This window comes from Geotrypetes seraphini, chromosome 16 (assembly GCF_902459505.1).
Source record: "Geotrypetes seraphini chromosome 16, aGeoSer1.1, whole genome shotgun sequence".
Taxonomy (NCBI): domain Eukaryota; kingdom Metazoa; phylum Chordata; class Amphibia; order Gymnophiona; family Dermophiidae; genus Geotrypetes; species Geotrypetes seraphini.
The window spans coordinates 23483869-23504854 of NC_047099.1; the positions used below are offsets into that span (position 1 = coordinate 23483869).

The window sequence follows — 20986 nt, forward strand, 5'->3', positions numbered from 1 at the left end:
AGTCTAGTTTGGGATTTTGCACCCTCCTGCCCACCTAGCCTAGGGGTAGGGATTGGGAACTCCGGTCCTCGAGAGCCGTATTCCAGTCGGGTTTTCAAGATTTCCCCAATGACTATGCATGAGATCTATGTGCATGCACTGCTTTCAATGCATATTCACTGGGGAAATCCTGAAAACACAACTGGAATACGGCTCTTGAGGACCGGAGTTCCCTACCCCTGACCTAGCCCCTTGCCTCACTCTACAGCCCCCCACTACACTTGCCTTTCTTTCAGACTGGCTGGTGTTGAAGACAGGAGTATACAGAAAAAGTGTAGAGCAGGGATCTCAAAGTCCCTCCTCGAGGGCCGCAATCCAGTCGGGTTTTCAGGATTTCCCCAATGAATATGCATTGAAAGCAGTGCGTGCACATAGATCTCATGCATATTCATTGGGGGAAATCCTGAAAACCCGACTGGATTGTGGCCCTCAAGAAGGGTGTCTGGGTGTAGAGTGTCTGGGTGGGATTAGGAGAGAGAAAAGAACAGTTCTTGATATATTTCACCTCTAGTGTAGTAGTTAAGCTACATTACTTATACTGCACTCTTGTATTGGAAGTTAAGTTCATATGCATCTTATTTCCATCGATTAGCATGTGCATGTTAACCCTTTTTACACTTGATACAAGCTTCAAACAGAGCAGCACTACAAAGTATGCTAAGCTTAGGCATCTTATTACATTGGCTTCATTGTATGATCGTCTAATGCCATTAACCCAGGCCATCTCAAGAGCTTTACAGTTCATTTTATCTCTGCAATAACTAAGCAGGCAAACGTCTGCTGGTGAGGCACTCAAAACTGTACCCTTGGCAAGGTGTACAGTTGAGGCTCCTCTAGAGAAAAATTGAGGAGGTGGGGGAAATGGGTGGAGGGACTCTGTCACCCAAGTGTGACACCACCAAGGTGGAACGGCCCCTCGCGGATCCCCAGCTCCGTCCGACAAGAAAATAAAGGCAGAGAAAAAGGCCACTGCCTAACCCTTCTGAGGTCTAAAAGAAGACGGCACAGGCTTACCACCTCCACCTGCTGGAGACTGAGAATAGCCCACTTGTACTGTTAGAATTCTGTGTGCTCTCAGTCTCCACCTGCTGGTAGAGGAGCGTAAATCCCGTCCGTTTGTGCCAGTCTGGAAGGACGATAAAGAACTGTATTTTCCTGCTTTGTCAATGGAGCAACTTTTGCTTGTGACATCAGGATAAATCAAACTTCCTGCAAGGTGGGGGTTACCACTGCTAACCTTAACCTAATCCCCCAAAACAAACCCTTTCCCTCCTGTGGGGCCGATGCTTTGTGTAGCACGTCTGCCTTGAGACTTTCAACACAAACCAAAAAGGAGGGATTGTCTGCTGCATCAGGCTAGTGCTCCTCAGTGGAGAACCCCCATTACAGGTAAGGGCGTGGAGGAGAGAGACTGGAGAGGATGGGAGGGGAGCTGGGCGATTGCTCCCTTTTATCCACCTGTTAATTAGAGCTAAATACAGGGCTTAAAAACACTTAGATGTTTCCTGCTGAACAGATGGCACACTGAGGAGAGAGAAATCTCAGCAGGACTCTTAATTAAGGCGGCTGACCTTTTGAGAGAAGAGGGAGAGGCAGTGGGGGCACACGGCCATTCTCATCATTCCACTCCTCAACACAGACCAAGGGAGAAGGTCTTGGATGGACAGGGTATAGAGGTGACCTTTGGCCTGTGGCTTCAAAAGTGTAATTGAAGCCTTGAGCTGCTCCGAGCGTCTGCCATCAGTGCCTTGGTCCTTCCAGCACAAATATTTGGAGGAGGCTGTAGTAGCTTGTTTTGAATCAAACTATGAATTATATAGAAATGACACTGGGTGGGAGACTAAGAGCACATGGGGTCCCGTCTGTTCACTTACAAGCTTCCCACTCGGCATCATCTTTGGATAATTGATAGGCAGATCCAATGCAAGGTACGGCATCCTGCAGGAAGTTGCTTTCTTCAAAGTGGACAGTGAATCCAGCATACCTCATCGGTACTGTTGAAATTCAGTGATCATTCAGAGCGCCAGGCATTGACAACAGAGCTTTAGAAGGGGGGTGTGTGGGGGGGGTGTACGTGTATGGAGGGAGTGATGAATTAATAATGGAAGCTGCTGAGGCCGAGTTCTCACTAATGAGAAGTCACAGCGGGAGTCAGCTCCTGGATTGCGCTCCCCAGCATGTAAAGGGGAACAAGAAGGCAGAAGCGTCAATCAGCATAGGCCAGACACAGGCATGGAAATGACATTCCAGAGCCTAAAGGCATTTATCAATACAACTAACTTTTGCATCTGTTCAGTAATTGCAGTGAAATGGCACTCAGTATTATCAATCATTTGGATTTTCAAAAATCATTTGTTTCATCCTACGAGGGATGCCAGCGCATTTGCAAATTTCTGCACTTCACCAATCTGAGGGAGATGGCTTAGCAACACATTCCTGCTTGAACCAAAAGATGGTTATGTAAGATACCTGTCTCATCTGGTAGGTGCTCCAGTGGGTTAAAGCTGTACTGGCTGACGAAGCTGTGGTTCAGCAACTGACTCAGGTCAGAGAAGAGCAGCGGGTGGTACTTGCCCTCACTGGAGTGGCTGTGCTCTGGCTGTTGGCTGGGAGCAGCGGGTTGGCCTTTCTGCTGCTGAGAACTGCGCTGGATGGCTGGCTGCAAGGGCACTGCCCAGGGGAAAGCGGTGTGAGATTCCCAACTGTCAATGTGGGGTCTCAGCTCAGACACAGCCATTCCAGGATGCTCAGGTGGGGAATTCTGGGGTCCGTCCTGCAGTGATGCCCCTGGGGTGGCTCTGCGCTCCATCTCAGACAGGGGCAGGGAAGAGGTAAAGGAAGGTGGTGAAGTCCCTTCCAGGGTTCTTGGCGTCATGGAATCTGTAGAACCAGCCAGAGGCTGGGAAAGTTCTCTCTGCAGCTAAGAAAAAGCCAAAAATAAACATATACACACACACACACAAATAGATTAGGGTTCTTTTGCTGTAATCACAACACCCTAAGGCTGTGCGACTAGTCCTGGCTCTCCCTTTTAGATTATCTCTATTCAATTTCTCAACTTCAGGGATGAACATGGTCTATAACAGGGACCTCAAAGTCTCTCCTCGAGGGCCGCAATCCAGTCGGGTTTTCAGGATTTCCCCAATGAATATGCATGAGATCTATGTGCACGCACTGCTTTCAAGGCATATTCATTGGGGAAATCCTGAAAACCTGACTGGATTGCGGCCCTCGAGGAGGGACTTTGAGATCCCTGGTCTATAAGGTTTTGGAGCTCTCCCAGTCAGTGATTCAAAGTGGCAAATGAGTTTTAACATAGAGAAATGCAAGGTCATGCATGTAGGAAAAAAGAACCCGATGTTCGGCTACAAAATGGGGGGATCATTGCTAGGGGTGAGCAACCTTGAAAGAGACCTGGGGGTGATGGTGGACTCAACATTGAAAACATCGGCACAGTGTGCGACAGCCTCAAAGAAAGCGAACAGAATGTTGGGTATCATTAAAAAGGGTATCACGACCAGGACGAAGGAAGTCATCGTGCCACTGTATCGTGCAATGGTGCGCCCACATCTGGAGTACTGTGTCCAGTACTGGTCGCCGTACCTCAAGAAGGACATGGCAGTACTTGAGGGAGTTCAGAGAAGAGCGCCTAAACTGGTAAAAGGTATGGAAAACTTTTCATACGCTGACAGGTTGAAAATGCTGGGGTTGTTCTCCCTGGAAAAGCGGAGACTTAGAGGAGACATGATAGAAACCTTCAAAATCCTGAGGGGCATAGAGAAGGTAGACAGGGACAGATTTTTCAGATTATGGGGAACCACAAGTACAAGGGGGCACTCGGAGAAATTAAAAGGGGACAGGTTTAGAACAAATGCCAGAAAGTTCTTTTTTACCCAGAAGGTGGTGGACACATGGAACGCACTTCCGGAGGCTGTGATAGGCCAGAGCACAGTACAGGGGTTCAAGGAAGGTTTAGATAGGTTCCTAAAAGATAAGGGGATTGAGGGGTACAGATAAAAGCAGAGGTAGGTTATAGAAATGGTCAGGAACCACTTCACAGGTCACAGACCTGATGGGCCGCCGCGGGAGCGGACCGCTGGGTGCAATGGACTTCTGGTCTGACCCAGTGGAGGCAACTTCTTATGTTCTTATGTTGAACATGCGGACTTAACTCTCAACCCCTTCTTTCAGCATCTTCAAGTTGGGGGGGAGTATTAGCCCTTAACTAAGGAACACAGATCAATAACTTATCTGCTAGCTACCCAGTCCTTCCCCCTTCCATCTCTTTGGGCGGCAATTCACCTGGTGTCCTGAAGACGATCCCTCATTCATTAAGAGGCGGAGGGCCTCATTCCAGTGAGACTGCATCATGATCTTCAAGCGTCCTACCATTTCTGTCCTTTGCAGCTCCAGCTTCCTTTGGTTAGCCAGCAGATCCTGGATCTCCTCCTGATTTCGAGCTAACCTGCAAGCAGCACAGCGTCTGTATTAACCACCAGCATCTGACTGTGGTTAATAGAGGGCAGTCTTCCAATCCCCTCACCGAGGCTGGCCTTAGCAATTGGGGGAGGGGGGGGTCCTCCGTGGACCAGTTTGGTGCTCCCTCAATGCCTGGGACTTAAGATTTCAAAGGAGGTGTCAGGAATTTATTTATTCAAGTTGAACTGTAGCAATTACCAAAGGGGGAGGGGGAGGGAGAGAAGGAGACTGAAGGAGATGGAAAGGGAAATACGCTTTAGCTTTTGGTTAGTGTGGGCCCTGTGTGGCCACCCCTGTTGCCCCTCACCACCACCACCACCACCACCACTCCCCTCGGGTACCTGAGCTCGTAATCGTCCATCACACGTCGCTGCTTCTCATCCCGCTCCTGCGTCTCTGCCTGAAACTGGGCCAGCTGACTAGCCAGCTCCTTTTCCTGAGCAGCACTTAGCTCCAACAACTGCTTCCTGCAGGCCCAGAAACACAAATATAAATGGGGGGGGGGGGGGAAATCAGGATTTAGAATCAGTGTGGGATTTAGAAATACCCGCTTTTCACCTGTGCTGTTCCCGTAAAGCTGTCATCTGCTGGATGTTCTCCTTGTGCAGTTCAGCCAGTCTTTCCGAGACCTGCTGCTCCAACGCTACCTTCAGCTCAGACTCCAGCTTCAACTTCTGCGACTCATAGCGAACCTGGGGGGGGGGAAGAAGAGACAGATAATGGCATCAAATGAACCAGGACAATGCCACTCTAGCTACTGGCAGCATAGTTAAATGGCCAACTCATACCCTTAGTATGATAGACCCAAGCAAACAGTTCATTTCAACCTGTAGAACTGCCATATACACACAGTGTATTGATACTGGTTGCAGAAAGCTTGAGAGAGCGGTCGACTCGGATTACAGCTTGTTGCTTCAGGGATTGTGATCCATGGGTACAATTAGAGGGTTACTATACAGTAGAGAAGGCTGTAAAGTAATAGAGTAGTAGAGTAATAGATCACTACAGGTCATTGACCACCCCGTTCCCCGCTCCCGCGGGGCTACCGCGGGAGCGGACTGCTGGGCATGATGGACCTATGGTCTGACTCAGCAGAGGTAATGCTTATGTGCTTATATCATGGACCCTGGCCTCCATAACCACGCTTTACCTTGGCAAGGCTGATTTCCAGCTGTAGGCTGTCCCTCTCTCGACGGGTCACATCGAGGTCCCCCTTCAGCTGCTGGACTTCTGCTTGCACAGAGGTCAAGAGCTGCTGAGCATCCAAAGCATGCCGAGTTTCTTTTTGGAAGGCCATCTGCAGGTAAGAGGGAATTGTCTAATCAACATGACTCCACTTCCCTCCCGCATCTCCCTGCATCTGGTAGTCACATCTTTCCGAATTCCAGCCGCCCCCCCCCCAACCAACACACCTTTTCTCTCTCCGACTGAAGTTCACTTTCCTCCTGTAGCTGGTGGTAGCGTTCCTCCAGCTGCCTCTCTCTCTGAGCCCAGGCCTCTTGCTGTTCCTCTAGTGTCGCTCGCAGGGTCTCCAGCTGTCTCTGCTCATATGCCTTTGCAGCCACACTAGAATCCCGTTCAGACTGCAGGCTCAGACAACGCTCTTTCTCCAACTCCAGGCTGCTTGCCAGCTGCACCTTCTCTCTTTCCTACATGGAAAAATAAAAAAAATAAAGCTTAAGACACATTGTTCCCTTGCACTAAAAAAAAATCATTGAAACAAAACATGGTCAAGTACCCTCCAGCACCAGGGATAATACCCAGCCAGTAGTGTAATGTAATGTAATGTAATTTATTTCTTATATACCGCTATATCCGTTAGGTTCTAAGCGGTTTACAGAAAATATACATTAAGATTAGAAATAAGAAAGGTACTTGGAAAATTCCCTTACTGTCCCGAAGGCTCACAATCTAACTAAAGTACCTGGAGGGTAATAGTGAAGTGAAAAGTAGAGTTAGAGGAAAAATAAAAATAAAATAAACATTTTAAAAAGACAGCATTGATCTAAATACTTTGGAAGGTAGAAGAGAGGAGAGAAAGGAATAGAAGCAGAATGGGTCAGCGTCAGTGATGAAGTGGAGCAAGTAAGTTTAGGAGGAGCGATTGACGTATCCAGAAAGGGCTTCTTCTGGCCGACAGTCCCAGGATGCCTATGTCTCCTCCCCTGCGATGTTCTCCCATCCATGCATTCCCTCCCAGACACACTGCCCGTGCCCCAGCCGCTCCAAGGAGGCTGCCCCAGATGAGGCCCACGGTGAATGCAGGATTCTCTCCTCTGCGGGAAAGCCGCCCGGAACCGACAGTCGATCTTCTTAGCAGATTGCAGGGGGGGAAGAGTTCACACTCTTGGTAGGATCGGGTCTGTGGGCTCTTGGTGGTTGCGGATGTACCCGCTGCTGCTTAGGTGTAAAAGCAAAATGACAACACAACCAGTTCTTACCAGATTTTCTTCTTCCACAGTGCAAGCCAGAATTTCTCAGCCTCTTCTTGCACCATTTTTTAGGCGGCAAATCAAAGGCGCGCGGACAATTGTGCGAAGACACTTGAGTGCAACGACACTTGGGCGCAAGACAACACAGCGCAGCGACAACTGAGCTCAGGACAACTTAGCTCAGGACAACTGCGCGCAGTGAACTACAACACAAAAGTCCTGCACGCATCTGACCGCATTTGTCTTGCGCGCTAATGACTAGGAACCATTTTTTTCATGTCATTCTCAACAGATTTCCCGCCCTCTCTCTTTCACCAGTGCACCATCCTCACCAGGAATTCTGCCCCTCTCTCTCCCTGGCCACCACTCATCACCCACTCCTCCTGCCACGCCATGCTTAGCAGAACCATGTCCTCCTTCCATAAGTATCACCAAAAGGTATTCACTCTATTTTAGAGAGTTGCGCGGGGACAGAAATCCCACCCGTCCCCGTGAGGAATCCCTCCGTCCCCGCCCGTCCCCGTGAGGAATCCCCTCCGTCCCCGCCCGTCCCTATAAACTTCAGAAATAGTTATTTCATTTAATTATGCTACTGAATTAAAGGCTCTGGTAGAAACCCATTTACAAATAAGCAAAAAGAATTTATTAATTTGGAAATATTAATTGGGAAGAATATTAATTGGGAAGAACGGGTTTCTACCAGAGCCTCTTTTGTTTATAAATTTTTATCAACACAACTAATATACTACTTTATCCTGAAGGAAAAAAAAAAAAAAAAGAAATAGAATTATTTTCCTACCTTTGTTGCCTGGTTTCTGCTTTCCTCATGTTCTCATTCAGTTCCTTCCACCCACTGTCTCTCTTCCTTCTGCGTCTTCCATTTGCTCTGTTACTGTGCCTCTCCCTTTCTCCCCCCTTCCAAATTGGTCTGGCACCCATCTTCTTCCCTCCGTTCCCCCCATAGTCTGGCATCTCTGTCTTCTTCCCTGCCAGCGTCCTTCTCCCCCCCCCCATCTTCCCCATGACCTGTCAGCGTCCTTCTCCCCCCTCTGTCTTCCCCATGTCCTTTCAGTGTCCTTCTCCCCCTCTGTCTTCCCCATGTCCTTTCAGTGTCCTTCTCCCCCTATCTTCCTCATGTCCTTTCAGCGTCCTTCTCCCCCTTCTGTCTTCCACAAATGCTTTCAGTGTCTTCCCCCCCCCGTCTTCCCCATGTCCTGTCAGCGTCTTTATCCCCCTTCTGTCTTCCACAAATGCTTTCAGTGTCTTCCCCCCCTCCCCCCCCGTCTTCCCCATGGCCTTTCAGCGTCTTTCTCCACCCCTTTGTCTTCCCCAGTGCTTTCAGCGTCCTTCTCCCCCCTCTTTCTCTCCTGCCCCGGGTGCAGCACAGCCGGCCAGGTCCCCTTACTTTTGTGGTGCTTTCCCGACCGACCAACAACAGCCCCGGTCTGACAAACCTCCCTGCCCTTAACCGCGAATCTAAATTTCCTTCTTACAGCTGCTGTAAGAAGGTAATTTAGATTCGCGGTTAAGAGCAGGGAGGTTTGTCGAACTAGGGCTGTTGTCGGTCGGTCGGGAAAGCGCCACAAAAGTAAGGGGACTTGGCCGGCTGTGCTGCACCCGGGGCGGGGCGGACCGCCCCCCTCCCTTGGTAGCCACTCGAGCCGCGAGGCTACTCCTCCTTACCTACCCTGCCAATTATTAGTAATATGCTGAATTGCAACCCCTGTCATTATTAATAAAAGTTTGTTATTATGCGCTGAAATTTGACTTTTTTTCCTCATAGACATGCCAAACAGAATAGTATCATAGGATAATGCAACATGGTTTTCTAAAAGACAATTTTAATACAGGGACAATGAATGTATTAACAATATTTGAATGTATTAACAAAGATGCTTATAGCAAAAAGAACCCTGCACTTATCTTAATATTATCCTCAGGTGTGGGAAAGATCACCACTGCTTGATTTTCCCGGTGCAGAGATTCAGCGTAGTGAAAATCTTGTAAGATGGTAGTTACAAGATTTTTACTACGCTGAATCTCTGCACCGGGAAAATCAAGCAGCGGTGATCTTTCCCACACCTGAGGATAATATTAAGATAAGTGCAGGGTTCTTTTTGCTATAAGCATCTTTGTTAATACATTCAAATATTGTTAATACATTCATTGTCCCTGTATTAAAATTGTCTTTTAGAAAACCATGTTGCATTATCCTATGATACTATTCTGTTTGGCATGTCTATGAGGAAAAAAAGTCAAATTTCAGCGCATAATAACAAACTTTTATTAATAATGACAGGGGTTGCAATTCAGCATATTACTAATAATTGGAAAAATTATACTAATATTAATTATTCTTTTTGGTGGAATTCACTTTGTTATATTTATAAAATGGAAAGAGCAATTGCTTTGCAGAAAGGTAACTATGATCATTTTAAGAAGATCTGGGGGCATTAGAAAGTTATTGTAATGAGTGAACATCATTTTTCTTTGTTAGATATATATATTTATTGGGGGGGCTGGTTTTAGGGGAGAAATATTTGATCTTTTTAAATATGTTATGTTTCTACTTGAATTATGTTTATTTGTAGTAATTGAGGGTGAATGGGTGGGATGGGTGGTAATTTTTATATTTCATGATTATATGTGTAAGATTTTCAAGTGTTATATGTTTGTTACGTACTGGTATCATTTTGTACACTTGTTGATGGATTTAAAATGAATAAAGAATTAAAAAAAAAAAAAAAAATACATTCAAATATTTATTGCACTCTTACGGAGTTTTTCTATGACCAAGGATGTGCTCTCTATGACAACTTAGGAATTGTCATAGTAGTTTCCTCGAGTTTATTTTTAGGGAACACTGAGGTCTTTTCTCGGTATTAGGACCCTGCCTTAATCAGTCTCAGATAGAGGGTTAAATAGAGTGAATACCTTTTGATTTGTCTGGTATTCTGCTTGTGTTATTTTTAATTTTCTCCTTCCATAAGTGCCATTCCAACCAGGATAGTTCTCTGCCTGCCCATCGAACTCCCTCTTCACGGTTCCATCCTTACCAGCATCTCTTTCTCTTTCTCCCATTCTCTGGCTTCTTGCTGCTCCCTAGAGAGGGCTTCCATGACCTGAGACAATTTTGTCTCCAATTTGGTCAGCATCTGAGGAATTAACAAGGAGAGTCAGAGGCTGCATAAGGTGAAAAAGCACTTAAGTGAACAAAGGAGCCATTCCACGCTAGCAGGCACTGCCACACACTTTTGCCAGGTGCTGATCATCAGAATTATCGGGTGGTAAAGGGACACTCGGGAACGATACTGCCACCGTAGAAGAGCTAAAAGAATCTTCTGCAGAGGATGCTGGGTGACAAGACAATCGCACGCCAGACACCAGCGCGCTGACAATCGAGCGCTGACAATTCGGCGCAAGACACAAGCGCGCCACGGGAAAACTTAGTTTTAAAGAGCTCCGACTGGGGGTGTGGGGGGGAACCCCCCACTTTACTGCATACTGTTCGTGCTGCCGTTTGGGGGGGGGTGGAGGGTGCAACCCCCCACATTATAGAGAAAACAGAACTTTTCCCGAAAAAAAATCAGAAAATATTCCATTTTCTCTATAATGGAGGGTTCCAACCCCCCAACCCCCCCCCCACAACAGCAGCGCGAACACTATGCAGTAAAGTGGAGGGGAGGTTCCCCACTCACACCCCGCTTCAGAGCTCTTTAAAACCAAGTTTTCCCGCGGCGCGCTGGTGTCCTGCGCCGAATTGTCAGCGCTCAACTATGAACTGGATGTTGGGAACAGTGGAGTAATGAGGGTGAGAGGCAGGGGCGGTGGTGCCCCTCCCCCAATCCCTCCTGCCGCACGCATGCCCTCCTTCCCCCGTCCCTCTAGCTGTTCACCACCGCGAGCAACGAGATCTTCAACGTGCTCCTTGTGACCCCGTCGTCTCTCCCGCTAGCGTCACTTCCTATGCGCGACACCCAGAAGCGACATCAGCGGGCGAGATGACACGGTAACAAGGAGCACGTTTAAATTGTTGCTGGTGGCGGTGACCAACTAGAGGTAGAAGGGAAGGGAACGGGGGTGTCGGTTTCCCTACCGATATGGCGCCCAAGGCGGACCACCCCCCTCCCCTTACAATGCCACTGGTTAGGAAGATACCCAACCCAGAACTATCATAGATAGAGATTCAGAGTAGAGAACGACATGGTGACAAAATTCATCACCGTTCCCATCCCCGCAGATAACCGCGGTAAACCATCTTCATGTCATTCTTTAAGGAGAGAGGGAAGAATCGGAGTATGAATGGCCACAACCATTGACCCACAAGCTTTGCTTTGAAGAATGCTGGTGTAGAAGGACCGAGGCTGAAATAGACACTAAAAAATGACATGGGATTATTTCCCGCGGTTATCCGCAGGGACGCGAACGGTGATGAATTTTGTCACCGTGTCATTCTCTAATTCAGAGGAACTGATGCAAGTGATTCTAAAACTGCACGTTGTACTAGATTAATTTGACAAAATATTGTAGTATATTAAATCAGCAAGATCCAGAATTTGATGGCATTCACACCTGTGTTCTAAGGAACTGAAATAAAAAAAATTGTGGACCTGCTACTGCCAATATGTAAGGGTATACTCGGTTATACTAAGAAAGAAGCCAAAAGAGGAGCAGAATCACTGTCTGGGTACTTGCCTCCTGTTGATGTGCTTGGACCTTCTCTGCCGCCTCCTTCTTCTCTTGTAGTCGGCACATGAATTCACTCCGCTCCTTTTCGTGCTTGTTCCATCCTTCCACCACCATAGCTAGGGTCTGCAAAATTTATTTTATTTTTATAAAGGAAGGGAAGACTCTCACTCACTCCCCCTCCCTCCCCAAACCCGCCCCTCCCCCCCACAAAACCATCACACTATCTGGGAGCTTGGTGACAACATAGAGATGGAGAATGTGGTGAAATCAGTTAGCTTAGCAGGGTTTAAAAAAGGTTTGGATAATTTATGGTTTAATTTATTTAACATACCACCCTTCCTTGTACAATAACAAAGCAGTTCACATAATCAATAAAACATACAATAAAATTAGCTACATCTCAAGTACAAAAAAAAAAAAAAGTTATATTAAAATCTACTGCTTATCCCTAGGATAAGCATTATAAAATCTGTTTTACTCCTTGGGATGCCTGTACTTGTGACCTGGGTTTGCCACTGTTGGAAACAGGATACCTTCAGTCTGTTCCAGTATGACAATTCTTACGTTCTTAAGTTTTTATGACCTTATACCAACGGTTCAACAAGACCCCTCACATCAAGATCCTAAGTCTCAAAGAGCTCCGTTGGATGTTTGAATTAAATACAATGTTTCCCCAGGGCTTGAATGAAACTAGTGAATGGATGACGTCAGCTGCATAATTGATTTGTGGGCGGGTACAGAGAACGAGTTACGCTCTATCCAGCCTTTGATTGGTAGAAGGGCCTCCAACGTGGGATGGGTGTTGTTTTCTTTAGTTTTGCTCAGAACGCCGCAGCCATGTTAGCAATCCCGGCATGATTTTCTATGGAGTAAGCTAAATGCTAATAGCTTGAACATTTCTGGTAAGCTAGAATACAAACTAGACTATTTTGCTATCCGAGACTTAAGACGGTAGAGGGGAACTAATGGAATTTATTTTTTTTAACAATTTATGTATCGTCCCCGACCCTGATGTAGAATGAAACGCGTCGGTGGGGAATGAGACAGTAATGGTTCAAAGCAACGGCTCCTTTTATTAAACCACGCTAGCGGGATAAACACACGCGACTTTTCATCGCGCGCTGGCCTAAAAACTACCGCCCTGCTCAAGAGGAGGCGGCAGCGGCTAGCGTGGCCGGTGGTTTAGCGCGCGGTATTACACGCGTTAAACCGCTAGCGTGCCTTTGTAAAAGGAGCCCTAAGTCTCCCTTCATTTGTTGGCGTATTTAAAGAAAATTTTAAGTAAAAGCACTGGCACTTTAATAATAAAAAAATTCTAAAAATATATATATAAAAGCATTAAAAGTATAAAAGTATCAAGGTGCCTAGGATATATAAAGAAAACAGAATATTAGTTGATACATGGAAAACCTTAAGATTGTAAATAATGTTAACACCTACTCCAATATAAACAGCTGGGGAATTAGGTCAAAAAAATGTTCCTGAAGGTCCAGAATACTGAATACAACAGGTAAAGGAACAAAAATGGTGCTTCAAATACCTTATAAACCTAAAGTGGTGCTCAGAAACCAAGTTGGAATGTAAGAACTCAAAACTGGGGAAGAACCCCTAGAGAGCTTCTTATGATATCTATCATTGCACCAGTGGACGGTATGAAGGTATTGTAAAAAGCTTGTAAAGAATGTTCATAACTTATGATATGTCCATAAATTGCATAATCTAATATATCTTCAAAGAAAAATAGCTTAGCAGCTTAATGAATAAACTTAGCTTGAATGTTCAACCCGCGATGGTTCAGCTGGGTTCTGACGCGTTTCGCCGTTTTTTCTAGGACTGGCTTTGAATTTTTGTTCATCTTTAGCTTGGCGGGTTCTCTTTTTTTTTTTATATATTATTTTTTATTTTCAATTTTTACTTAAAGTGTACAAAATATTAAAGTACAATTGATAAATACACAATATCACTTTTATATCTAATACATTATATTCTAAATGTATTTTATCCCCCCTCCCTCCCCCCACCCTTCTATTACTTTTCAATCATACATTACATATTGTAAATCATATTATATTTTATTATGTAAAATTATTTTCACTGCCCCCCCTCTATGTGTGTCATAAAGAAGATATTTAAAAGAAGAAAAGAAGAAGAAAATCTTACTAATTATTCATTGCAATATTTTGTCAATGGCCCCCATATTTTTATGAATTTAGTATATGTCCCTCTTTGTATTGCTATTGTTCTTTCCATTTTAAATATATGACATATTGTATTCCACCAAAATGCATAATTTAGGTTATTATAATTCTTCCAATTATTAGTTATATGCTGAATGGCAACCCCTGTCATAATTAATAAAAGCTTGTTATTTTCTGGTGAAATTTGACTTTTTTTTCTCATCATCATTCCAAATAATACTGTATCATATGATATTGCTATATGATTTTCCATCAATTTATTAATTTGTGGCCAAATTGAATTCCAAAAACTTTTAATGTAGGGACAATGATATAGTAAATGATCTAAAGTCCCTGGTTCCAGATTACAGTGCCAGCATTTATTGGACTTAGAACTGTCTAATTTTTGCAAACGTGTAGGGGTCCAAAAAGCTCTATGTAATAAAAAGAACCAAGTTTGTCTCATAGATGCTGACACTGTACATCTCATTCTCCAAGACCAAATTAGTGGCCATTGAGATGCATTAATTTGATGCTTAATCTCAATGCTCCAAATATCTCTTAGACCATTTTTTGGTTTTTTATTCAAATATCCAGATATTAATTTATACCACAATGCGGCTTGATGTCCTAGGAAGTCTGCTTGAAAACATAAGAACTTTAAACTATATTGATTATTCAATGTTTTCCATTCAGGGAACCCAACCTGAATGGCCTGCTTCAATTGCAACCATTTAAAACTTTGTGTTTTATTAAGACCAAATCTATGTTGCAATTGTGAAAAATCCAGCAGTTTACCTTCTGAAATAACGTCATCCAAAGATCTAATGCCTGCAATAATCCAGTTCTTCCAAAGGATTTGAGCTCCGCCAATTTTGATCTTGGAGTTTATCCATAGAGATTGATTAGTTGATTTGTTTATTGGGATAGGTGTTAATTTACTTATAAATCTCAACGTTTTCCAAGTATCTATTAAAATTTTATTTTCTCTGTATCTTCTAGGCATGTTGATACTTGGAAGGTGAACTAAATTTAGGGGAAACATAAGGCGCCATTCCAAATATAACCAATCTGGTGCATTATCTATAAGTTCTGGGAGGATCCAATACATACCCTGACGTAGAATATAGGCTTGATGGTACCTATAAAAATTTGGAAAATTTACCCCTCCCTCCTTAATTGATTTTTGCAAAGTTACTAAAGCTATTCTAGGTGTTTTACCAAGCCAAAGAAATTTCGTTAAAATGCTATTAAGCTTTTTATAAAAGGACCCCTGAAAATAAATAGGTATCATACTCATTTGGTAGCAAACTACAGGCAAAATCATCATTTTAATAGTTTGAACTCTCCCCCACCAAGAAATATGTAAGGGGTTCCATTGCTCACACAACTCCGTAACTTTTTTTAGTACAAATTTTTCATTTTCTTTTACGGTATCTTCAATTGTATTTTTAACTTGAATGCCAAGATATTTAAATCCTTCTTCCTTCCATATGAACGGAAAATCTTTAAATAATCCTTTTACACAATGAACATTTAAGGGTATAATTTCAGATTTATTCCAATTAATTTTATAACCTGAAAATTTACCAAACTTATCAATTAATTTTAATAAAGAAGATAAGGTAGATTCTGGATTTTTCAAATAAAGCAAAATATCATCAGCATAAGCCGAAATTTTATATTCCATATCTGAATATGGAATACCCTGTATCTCCCCGGTTTGCTGTATAGCTAACAATAAGGGTTCTAATATAACATCAAATAACAAAGGAGATAAAGGACAACCTTGTCTAACTCCCCTCCGCAATTGAAATCCATCAGATATCATATTATTAATATTTAATCTTGCAATCGGGAAGCTATACAAAGTTTTTACCATTTGTATAAATCCAGAACCTATACCAAACCATTCTAAAGCTTGATACATAAAGTTCCATTCTACCCTATCAAACGCTTTTTCTGCATCCAAGGAAACTGTAAAAGTCGGTTCTTCTATTTTTTTTGATAAATTTAACATATGAAACAATAATCTAGAGTTATTAGAAGAATGTCTTTTAGCAACGAAACCCGTCTGATGCATATCTATAATATGTGGGAGAGCTTTGGCTAATCTCAAAGCCAAAATTTTCGCCAATAGTTTATTATCCACATTTATTAATGATATAGGCCTGTAGTTCGAAACCAAAGTAGGATCTTTATTTGGCTTAGGCAGAACAATTATTATTGATTCAGCCATAGTACCTTTAATATCACCTTTTATGAGTTGTGTTTGATATAAATTTAGTAAATGTGGGGAAAGGATATTTTGAAATGTTTTATAAAATTCTACTGTATAACCATCACCACCTGGAGCGGATCCAACTCTAAGAGATCTCAATGCTGTTTCTAATTCTTTTAATGATATAGGTTCATCTAAACTCCGTTTTATATGATCAGGAACTTTAGGTCCATTAATTAAATCTAAAAAATTTTTACCATCTTTTTGTCTCTCCAAATAAGGCTCGGAAGAATACAGATCTTTATAAAATTTTAGAAATTGTTTTAAAATTATATCTGTTTGATTTGTTATTGTACCATTATCATCTTTTATCCCATTAACATTAGTTTTCCTTTTTTTTGCTTTAAGATAATTTGCCAATAATCTCCCCGCCTTATTAGAATTTCCATAATACACTGCTTGTTTGGAAAACAAATCTCTTCTTATCATTTTTGAAGATAATTCATTATATTTACCTTTTGCTTTCAAAAGAGCTTGCAATATCTCATTTTCCCATTTGTTTATCAATTTAGCTTCTAATATTTTGATTTCTTTTTCTAATTCTATATATTGAATTTTATTTTGTTTCCTAATAAAAGCTGAATACGATATAATATTACCCCTCATAGTTGCTTTAAATGCATCCCATACATTCTCAATAGATGTATCCTCCACTAAGTTTATTTGAAAGAAATCATTAATTTGTGTTTTAAAATTTTCCAAAAATTTATCATCCACAAGCAGTGTATTATCAAATCTCCAAAGAGGTCTACCCTTTTCCAATTTATCCAATTGTAATTCTATCCATATTCCCGCATGATCCGAAATAATAATAGGATCTATGGAAGCTTTAATCACCTGTTGCACTTCATTTGTTGAAACAAAAATATAATCTATTCTTGAAAATGATTTATGAACCTGTGAACAAAATGAAAACTCCTGATCATTAAAATGAAGAATACGCCATATATCCTTTAAATCGCATGATTGAGCCAGATTATCTAAACCTAATGATTTTATACTTTTACTTGGTGTTTTATCCAATAATGGATCCATTACAGCATTAAAATCTCCAGCCACCACTAAATTAGAAGTAGCCAGTGGTAATAACATATTCTGTAATTTTTTAAAAAATTCTGATTGATTCGAATTAGGGGCATATATATTAAACAACGTCAGGGCATTATTTCCCATACCTATATCAACATGTATCCATCTTCCATGTGGGTCTGAATTTATTACCTTAATATTGGCCATACATTTTTTATTTATAAGAATTGCTACCCCTGCTTTTTTACAGAAACTAACGGGTGGGTGGGTAAAAGAATGTTTTTTTGCTCCAGCTTGGCGGGTTCTCTGATGAAGCCATAACGGCGAAACGCGTCAGAACCCAGCTGAACCATCGCGGGTTGAACATTCAAGCTAAGTTTATTCATTAAGCTGCTAAGCTATTTTTCTTTGAAGATATATTAGATTATGCAATTTATGGACATATCATAAGTTATGAACATTCTTTACAAGCTTTTTACAGTACCTTCATACCGTCCACTGGTGCAATGATAGATATCATAAGAAGCTCTCTAGGGGTTCTTCCCCAGTTTTGAGTTCTTACATTCCAACTTGGTTTCTGAGCACCACTTTAGGTTTATAAGGTATTTGAAGCACCATTTTTGTTCCTTTACCTGTTGTATTCAACACCTATTCCAATACATAAATCAAGAAATCAAACTATATGGCTTAACTCCAAGATTCAAATTGGCGGATTTAAGATCATCTGGAAGCATTGGGTGATGGCAGGTATAAGAACTCTAGATGATGTTATAGCTAACGGTAAACTGCTTGATTTTTTCACAGTTGCAACATAAATTTGGTCTTAAAGAAATCACAAAGTTTTAGATGGTTGCAACTGAAGCAGGCCATTCAGGTGGGGTTCCCTGAATGGGAAAATCTTAGTATTGAATATAGTTTACATTACATTACATTACAGATTTCTATTCCGCCTCTACCTTGCAGTTCAAGGCGGATTACAAAAGATTTGACTGGACATTTTCCAGTGAAGATACAATTTTTTTTTAAATTGTACCAGCGGAGAGATAGCTGGGTAGATTTCGAGGGGAACTTACGAATTGGATAGTGAATTGACATTGCAGGACTGTGTGATATAGACAGATAGATTACAGTTAGAGTAGGTAAGGTTGCAAAACATTTCCGGGATCTGTTTACTTAGTAGGTGTTTTGGGGAGGATTTTTTAGGGGAGAATTATCTGGAGGTAAGGTGAAGGGGGGTTAAGATGTTTGCATGAATTTTTTGAAGAGCAGGGTTTTGATTTCTTTTCGGAATGTTTTGAAGTCATCCGTTGTCGTCAGTAGGTTGGAGATGATATGGTTGAGTTTTGCTGCTTGTGTTGCCAGAAGGTTGTCAAACATTTTCTTGCGCTGTGTGCCTTTGAGTGGGGGGAAGGCAAAAGGGTTCGGGGTTCTTCTGTGTCTTGAGGTGAAGATCTGGTTTAAGCAGTTATTTAGGTAGGAAGGGGAAGAGCCGTTTAACGCTTTGAATAATAGGCAGTATAATTTGAATTGAATTCGTGCTTGTATGGGAAGCCAGTGAGAGTCTAAAAAGGCAGTTGTGATGTGATCATATTTTCTCAGGGAGTATATCAGTCTGAGGGTGGTGTTTTGTATGGTCTGAAGTTGTTTTATCATAAAGGCTGGACAAGGTAGATAGAGGGAGTTGGAATAGTCCAGCAAACCTAAGACTAGGGATTGGACAATTAATCTGAATTGTGCTGGGTTGAAAAGTTTTCTGATTTTACGTAGATTTCTCATGGTTAGAAAAGCTTTCTGGGTTGTCTTGTTGATTGGGGACTGCATTGTGCAACATCTGTCAATCGTTACTCCTAGGATTTTGAGTTCGGGTTGTATTGGGTATTTGGTGTTTTTGATTTTCAGTTCTGTGATGGTAGGAGTTTTGGCCTTTTCGAGCAAAAGGAATTTTGTTTTTTCTGAGTTTAGTTTCAGTTTGTGGTCCATCATCTATTTTTCTACTGTATCTAGGGTTGTTTCCAGCTTTGCTGTGGTGGTGGTTTCTGATGGGTCGAAGGGGAGGAGTATGGTGATGTGCTTTTAAGTGGACTTCTTGGGACACCAAGCTGCACAGTGGTAAAAATTGATAGCTGGATTTAAAAATAAAAAAAAAACCTAAAAACTGGACTTAGAGATATTTGGAGTACTGAGATTAAGCATCAAATTACTGCACCTCAATGGCCAAGAATTTGGTCTTGGAGGATGAGATGTACAATGTCGGCATCTATGAGACAAACTTGTTTATTTCTTTTACATAGAGCTTTCTGGACCCCTGTTCGTTTACAAAAATTAGATAGCTCTAAGTCTAATAGATGTTGGCATTGTAATCTCGAAGCAGGGACTTTAGATCATTTATTATTCTATTGTCCTTTTATTATGGTTTTTTGGAAATCGATATGGAGCCAAATAAATTGTTTATTAGAAAATCCGGTGGCTCTATCATATGATACTATATTATCTGGAATGTCAATGAGGAAGAAAAGTCAAATTTCATCAAAAAAATAATAAGCTATTACTTATTATGACAGGAGTCGCCATTCAACAGATACATTTAATTGGAAAAATTGGAGTAGATTAAATTACAGTTTCTGGTGGAATTCTCTATGCCATATATATAAGATGGAAAGAATGTTAGTCATACAGAAAGGAAATTATAATAAATTTCAGGAGGTTTAGAGACCATTAATAGATTATTGTAATGAGTAAATTTCATTTTTCCCTTATTGGTACAATTACAAAGTATGGGGTAGGGGGGAGTGATTTCTTATCTTGTATTAAATGTTTAGTTTAATAGAATAAATATATATATTATAGTACATGATGTATAGAATTATATATGAAAGAATAGGGGTGCAAGGGAGGGCTTAAATATTATTAATATGAATTGATTATGATAGACAATCAAGTGATATTGTATGTGTTCAAATGTTGTTTTCTGACACACTTGTTATAAGATGTAAAAATGAATAAAGAATTAAAAAACCAAAAGTATTTTGGGAAAATTTGTGGTATTTCAAGTGATGTATTAAGTTAATTTGTTATTATTTTTTGTACACTTGATGTAAATATAAAATGAATAAAGAATATAAAAATAAATAAAAATAAAAACCAAAAGTATAAAAGATATAATAGATTTAACACTGAATTGAAAATCTCCGATGATGAAGTCCACCACGCACGTCTGCTATTTTATAGTTGGTCTGTGGTATACTGAGGAACTTCGGCGTGTGAATTAACTACTTTAGTTGTGTAATAAGGATGTGGAATTAAAGAATTATTTAAGTGGCAGCACAAAAAGGACATGCAGCCTCCTTAAGGGTGCAAAAGTCAAACAATTTTGTTGGTCAATTTGTATAGCAACTTGTAGAGAGAAGAACATTATTCTGGTTAATAATTGCAAAGAATATTTGGACAAAATGAGAGCCAGGAGATATAAAGACGGAAGAGGTAAATAGGTCCTCCATCAGGAAACAGGATACACAGGTGGATAAATACATCCAATGGTAGGTACCAAGAGCGATGGTTCTCAAAGTCTTTCTAGGTGTGTGTAAGTCCCTGCCTTATCCCTTTCCCACACTGGCTCTTCGGTTCCTCCTCATCTAGATTTGTTCAGACTCTCTCCTCGCTCTATTAATGGTGAAGACTAAAAGTCAAAATTGAAGAGAGAGACAATTATGACTAGAAGACTATGCATTCCAAAAAAGAGGCTTTTTGTGCCATTATTCTGGGGGTTTTTTCCCCTTATTGCATATACGGTAATCTATCTGCGGGACAGAAGGTGGTTTCTTAGTTTACTGAAATGTGTGATGTGTTGTTGCGCTGATGTG

At 41.7% G+C, this 20986-nt stretch overlaps 1 protein-coding gene across 3 annotated transcripts in view; it reads right to left on the reverse strand.

The window, feature by feature from the left end:
* Positions 1-20986, reverse strand: part of CNTROB (centrobin, centriole duplication and spindle assembly protein) — a 60520-nt gene that overhangs the window by 14854 nt on the left and 24680 nt on the right. For all 3 annotated transcript variants that reach the window (XM_033925230.1, XM_033925231.1, XM_033925229.1), the window contains exons 7-14: positions 11646-11762; positions 10007-10105; positions 5931-6167; positions 5669-5815; positions 5077-5210; positions 4860-4985; positions 4342-4504; positions 2509-2959 (exon numbers count right to left, since the gene is read on the reverse strand). In XM_033925230.1, coding sequence (XP_033781121.1) covers positions 2509-2959; positions 4342-4504; positions 4860-4985; positions 5077-5210; positions 5669-5815; positions 5931-6167; positions 10007-10105; positions 11646-11762 — 1474 coding nt within the window. The remainder of the gene's footprint in view (positions 1-2508; positions 2960-4341; positions 4505-4859; positions 4986-5076; positions 5211-5668; positions 5816-5930; positions 6168-10006; positions 10106-11645; positions 11763-20986) is intronic.